We start from the raw sequence: 6458 nt of genomic DNA on the forward strand, positions 1-6458 counted from the left end.
ATGTGTCAGGGGGTGACTCCAGTCGAAGACGTAATTCCCCTTTTTTACAATTTCCTGAAGGGATGGGGGGAGATATTTTAAATAAGCTGACCATATTTTTTCAAACAAGTAAACGTCTCCCCTCATTCGTGCAGTTAAACTTTCAAATGGGAAAACTTTATATATTTTATGGTGCCACTGTGTAACTGTGGGAGGTTTGTTACTTATCCACCTGTTTAGAATACACTTCCTAGCCAGGAACAAGAGTTTATCACACAGCTTAAAATCAGTTGGACTCAGGGACAGTGTTCTGGAGGGTAAACTCAGTATAAAAAGGCCTGGGTCTTTGGAAACCTTCACTGAGAAAATATTACTCAATTCCTGTGCGATGTTACTCCAAAATCTAGAAATCTTGGGGCATTCCCAAAAGTAATGGAAGTGTCCCCCAACACTTTCTTTACATTTAATGCACAGAGGGGGGATCAGATTGTTTATTTTACTGAGTATAAGAGGAGTTATGTGGGCTCTGTGGAGTATCTTATATTGGGTTTCTCTCATGCGATTGCAGATAAAGGTAGCTTTGGCACAACGTATTGCTTCAAGCCAGTCGTCTTCAAAATATTCAGCACCAAAATCATGTTCCCATTTCTGAATGAAGGTGCGTGTATCTGAGGGATCCACAGAGTTGAACAGAGAGTATGACATAGAAAGGAAATGTTTAGTGTCCCTACGTTTCAATAAAAATAAATCTATGTCTCTCTAATTTTATAGTCATTGTTTGGGTAACACTTTTCTCAGACACTTTTATGCTACTTTAAGATGTTTCTCCTGGTTGTAAAACCATCAGTGGGAAGAAAGTATACCTTACAGTGTTTATAGTTTAATGTTTAGTTATCTTAGCTAAAAATACATTTGTTACTTGTACTTCTTCCTTGTCTTTTAAAAACTGAATACCTAACAATTGTTTTTAAAAGTGCAGTAACTTACATTTCAACAACACAACTTCCATATTCACTACATGGAGCTCCCTTTAACCACACTATGTTTAATGTTTGCTGAATGACTCATGTCTATATTTGAGTCTTAAGAAGTCATAAATCATATTTAAGGAGTAGATAGATGTGTATCCCAAGGTGGCTGGGCTCTGGTAAGAAAATATTACTCAATTCCTGTGCGATGTTACTCCAAAATCTAGAAATCTTGGGGCATTCCCAAAAGTAATGGAAGTGTCCCCCAACACTTTCTTTACATTTAATGCACAGAGGGGGGATCAGATTGTTTATTTTACTGAGTATAAGAGGAGTTATGTGGGCTCTGTGGAGTATCTTATATTGGGTTTCTCTCATGCGAGTGCAGATAAAGGTAGCTTTGGCACAACGTATTGCTTCAAGCCAGTCGTCTTCAAAATATTCAGCACCAAAATCATGTTCCCATTTCTGAATGAAGGTGCGTGTATCTGAGGGATCCACAGAGTTGAACAGAGAGTATGACATAGAAAGGAAATGTTTAGTGTCCCTACGTTTCAATAAAAATAAATCTATGTCTCCGCAGAATGGAGTATCTGTGGATAGGCTCTTCATCCTAGATTGGACAAAGTGACGGACCTGGAGATATGCAAAAAATTGATGGGACAGAATGTTAAATTTTTGTTGAAGTTGTTTGAATGTCATCAATGTATTGCCCTGGAAAAGATCTCCAACAAGCCTGATCCCCTTTGCATGCCAGTGATCAAAAACACTATTATTGATTCCTGGGACAAACTCCTCATTCCTAGTCAGTGGTGTTGTAACATGGAACAAAATATTAGTATGTTAAACCTGCTCCATGGTGTTGCACCCACTAGATGGAGCTGTTGTTCCATAGTTTTGTTCAGAAGAGTAAGTTTTTCCTATTTTCATGTGGAGTACCTGAAGGCATCGCAGAATTCCTCCGTTCACCTTATGCAGCTCAATGTTACCGTCTGTATTATTGCTCTGCTGTTTTCATGGATAAAGAATCCATATTACAACAAGACCTTGTTGTGGTTCCTTCCTTAACATAAGTTACCACATATTTTTGGCGACGAGGTAAACCGGTGTCGTGCGTCCCGGCACCCCGTTTTGTTGTGTTTTTAGCAGAAGCTAGGCTAAAGAGTGCTAGTTAGCTAGGCGGCTACATGAGTGACGAGGACGGTGAGGAGCCTCGCGTTCAGATGGCTACTTTTGGGACAGTCGGTGAATTCGTGGAGGGGGACGAAGACTGGACTGAGTATGAGGAGAGGTTGGGACACTTTTTCTCTGCAAATGGAATTACAGAAGAGGCTAAGAGGCGCTCTATTCTTCTGAGTGCGTGTGGAGCAAAGACTTATAAGCTGATAAGGAACTTGGCGACACCGCGGAAACCAGGGGACATTCCATACGATGAACTGGTCCAGCTCGTGGGAAACCACCACAACCCAAGGCCTTCTGAGATATTACAAAGGTTTAAATTCCACAGCCACTTCAGGAAGCCAGGTCAGTCTGTTGCAAATTTTGTAGCAGAGCTGCGGCAGCTGTCTGAACATTGTCATTTCGGAGCAGTGTTGGATGACATGCTCCGTGATAGACTGGTGTGCGGCATAAGTAATGACGCCATTCAACGCCGCCTGCTGGGGGAAACCCCACCTTTGACTTTTAAGAAAGCCCTAGAAATTTCCCAGGGCATGGAAATGGCTGCTAATGACACTAAGGATATCCAAAAAGGACATGTTGGATCACAGTCAGCAGCAGTGCATCACATCAGGAAAGAGCCTGGTAAATATGCCAAACGGGTGGAATGTTTTCGGTGTGGAGGTGCACACTATGCAAATGACTGTAAATTTAAAGAGGCTGTCTGTCATGCATGTAATAAGAAAGGACATTTAGCTAAAAAGTGCAGAAGCTCAAAGGGAAAGTCAAGGCCGGGGCAAGGAAAAGCTCCACAGGCTCAGGCAGCCACGCATCACCTGGAGGGAGACATTGAGGACGCAGTGTGCTCCTACAACATGTTCGGAGTGGAAACAGATGAGGAACCGCCTGAACCATATTATGCTACGATCACTGTGGAGGGGCAGGACATTAAGTTTGAGATTGATTCAGGGGCGACTGCATCTGTCATCAGTGAAGAGACCTACAGAAAGACATGGGGATCTAACTTACCTCCTATCAGCAAGTCAAAGATCAGACTCAGGACGTACACAGGACAGCCAATACCTCATTTGGGTGTGCTATATGTGGACATTGCAGCTGAGGGTCAGAAAGCTAGAGCCAGGCTGGTGATAGCTGAAGGCAGGGGGCCCAGTCTTTTAGGTCGTGATATTCTGCGCAAAATTAGACTGAATTGGCATGACATTAAATATGCAAACACAACAGAGGACATTCTAAGACGGTATAGTGACGTTTTCAGAGACGAGCTGGGCACACTAAAGGGCGTGACAGTGAACCTTCATGTCGACCCAGAGGCCCCGCCACGTTTCTTTAAGCCCAGGGCAGTGCCCTATGCCATGAAAGACAAAGTGGAGCAGGAGCTGGACCGTCTGCAGAGGCAAGGCATCATCGAGCCTGTTCAGTTTTCCAGATGGGCTGCCCCTATTGTCCCAGTGTTAAAGGAGGACAAAACTGCGCGAATATGTGGCGACTACAAACTCACAGTCAATCAAGTCGCTAAACTGGAGGAATACCCATTGCCACGGGTGGACGACCTGTTTGCAACCCTGTCCGGAGGTAAGCTGTTCACAAAGCTTGACATGAGCCATGCTTACCAACAGTTGCTGCTCGACGAAGATTCGAAAGAGTATGTCACTATCAACACCCACAAGGGGTTATTCAAATACAACCGCCTGGTGTTTGGAGTGGCGTCAAGCCCCGCCATTTTCCAAAGGACAATGGACAGTTTGTTGCAGGGGATCCCGCACGTAGCAGTGTACTTAGATGACATTTTGATCACTGGGGCCACAGAGCAGGGGCATCTGGCTAACTTGGAGCAGGTGCTGAAGAAGCTCTCAGACGCAGGACTGCGTTTGAAACGCAGTAAATGTGTGTTCCTGGTGCCCAGTGTGACCTACTTGGGGCATAAGATCACTGCTGAGGGGCTCTGTCCTCTGGAGGATAAAGTAAGAGCTATCAAGGAAGCCCCAAGTCCTAAGAGTGTCACTGAACTGAGATCTTTCTTGGGCATGGTCAACTATTATGGAAAATTTCTGCCTGACCTCTCTCAGGTTTTGTCTCCACTGTACAAGTTGCTACACTCTGATGTTAAGTGGCAGTGGAGCAAAGAGCAGGAGAACGCTTTCAGTGAAGTCAAAGAGCTCCTTCATTCTGCAAAGGTGCTGGTCCACTATGACCCTGATAAGGAGATCACCCTTTCATGTGACGCTTCGCCTTATGGAGTCGGAGCGGTGCTTTCACATGTTGTGGAGGATGGCTCAGAGAAGCCGATTGCTTTCGCTTCACGTACCCTGACAGCAGCTGAGAAGGGATATTCTCAGATCGACAAGGAAGGTCTGGCCATTGTGTTTGCAGTGAAGCGTTTTCATCAGTACCTGTATGGACGCTCATTTACAATTTATACAGATCATAAACCACTGATGAGCCTGTTCAGCGAGACCAGTTGCATCCCTTCAATGGCCTCAGCACGGATCCAGCGCTGGGCTCTGACATTGTCAGCCTACCAGTATACTATAATATACAAGCCTGGTAAGGATAACGCAAATGCTGACGCACTGAGTCGTCTTCCATTGCCGGAGACACCTGTGTCAACTTATGTTCCTCCAGAGACTGTGTTTTCTTTGGAGATGTTGTCAGAGACACCTGTGAAAGCAGCTCAGATTAAACAGTGGACGGAGAGGGACCCAGTTCTGTCGCAGGTCAAGATTTTCCTGCTACAAGGATGGCCCAGGGTCGTGGACAATGAGGACCTGAGACCATATGCCACCCGCAAGTCAGAACTAAGTCTGCAGGACGGCTGCGTTTTCTGGGGGTCAAGAGTCATCGTACCTCCTCCGGGTCGCTCACAGATCGTCGAGGAACTGCATGAGAGTCATCCAGGTGTGTCTCGCATGAAAAGTCTGGCACGATCCTATATCTGGTGGCCAAGAATGGACCAGGATTTGGAGAACAGGGTAAAATCGTGCACACAATGCCAGACCAATCAGAAAATGTCACCACCAGCCCCCTTGCACCCATGGGAGTGGCCAGACCGCCCCTGGTCAAGGTTGCATTTGGACTTTGCAGGTCCTTTTTTGGGCCAGATGTTTCTTGTCTTGGTGGATGCACACTCTAAATGGATAGATGCCCACATCATGAGCAACATCACAGCCCCAATGACTATAGACAAACTCAGACAAGTGTTTTCCATCCATGGTTTGCCTGATTCGCTGGTCACTGATAATGGCCCGACTTTCACAAGTGAGCTGTTCAGTGAGTTTATGCAACAGAATGGAATTCAGCACATCCGGACAGCTCCATTTCACCCCGCCTCAAATGGTTTGGCAGAGCGGGCTGTTCAAACAGTGAAAGATGGCCTGAAGCGGATGACAGGGGACTCCCTCAGTGTAAGACTGTCACGTTTCCTGTTTAAATACCGCCTCACGCCACACACTACAACTGCTTGCTCTCCAGCAGAAATGCTGATGGGTCGTAGGCCAAAGTCACGGCTGGATCTCCTGCGCCCAGACATAGAGGCAAAGCAAGCAAAGCAGAAGGAGGGACATGATCATCATGCCAGGGAGAGACAGCTCATGCCAGAGGACCGGGTCTATGTGAAAAACTTCAGCAGTAACAGCACCCAGCAATGGTTGCCTGGAGTTATCCTTAAGAAGAGTGGTCCTGTCTCTTACGTAGTTAAGCTGACGGATGGACGAGTGTTTCGCAGACATCAGGATCATGTGCGCCTGTGTCATGATACAGGCTCAGAGACAGACATGGATTTTCCGGTGGTGGGACAGCCCACTGCGGGAGAGAGTCCACCAGTAGCTGTGTCGGAGATGGGTAGTCGGGTTGAGTTGTCTGTGCCCACAGGAGAAGCTGGACTGCCACACACAGACACTCAAACCCCTTTGTGTCCCACTTTGCCAGGTCCATTTAAGCCTGCCTCACCAGTGAAGCCTGCAGGGTCGCCATGTGTTATGCGCCGATCGCAGCGCACACGCAAACCTCCTGAAAGACTGAATGTTTGATGGTTTGCTGTGATTTATGTTAGTCTGTTTATTGTACCCTGCAATATTTTTGTTGTGAGATGTTTATATCTCAGTGAGCCGGTTGTTTTAGGCGCTAATGAGTATTAGAGTTACTCCCTTTAAGAATGCAACAGTTTTTGTTACACTGGGGAATATTGAAACTTAAAGGGGGAGAAGTGTTGTAACATGGAACAAAATATTAGTATGTTAAACCTGCTCCATGGTGTTGCACCCACTAGATGGAGCTGTTGTTCCATAGTATTGTTCAGAAGAGTAAGTTTTTCCTATTTTCATGTGGAGTACCTGA

The 6458-nt window shown here is 45.9% G+C and overlaps 1 protein-coding gene across 1 annotated transcript; it reads left to right on the plus strand.

Annotated features, from left to right (window-relative positions):
* The first annotated feature begins 1854 nt into the window (after window positions 1-1854).
* On the plus strand, window positions 1855-6151 carry LOC117820254 (uncharacterized protein K02A2.6-like). Its single transcript, XM_034693976.1, has one exon. The coding sequence runs from the start codon at window positions 2135-2137 to the stop codon at window positions 6149-6151; it is 4017 nt and encodes a 1338-aa protein (XP_034549867.1). The 5' UTR covers window positions 1855-2134.
* Window positions 6152-6458: the final 307 nt, after the last annotated feature.

Source organism: Notolabrus celidotus, chromosome 10, assembly GCF_009762535.1.
Source record: "Notolabrus celidotus isolate fNotCel1 chromosome 10, fNotCel1.pri, whole genome shotgun sequence".
NCBI lineage: Eukaryota > Metazoa > Chordata > Actinopteri > Labriformes > Labridae > Notolabrus > Notolabrus celidotus.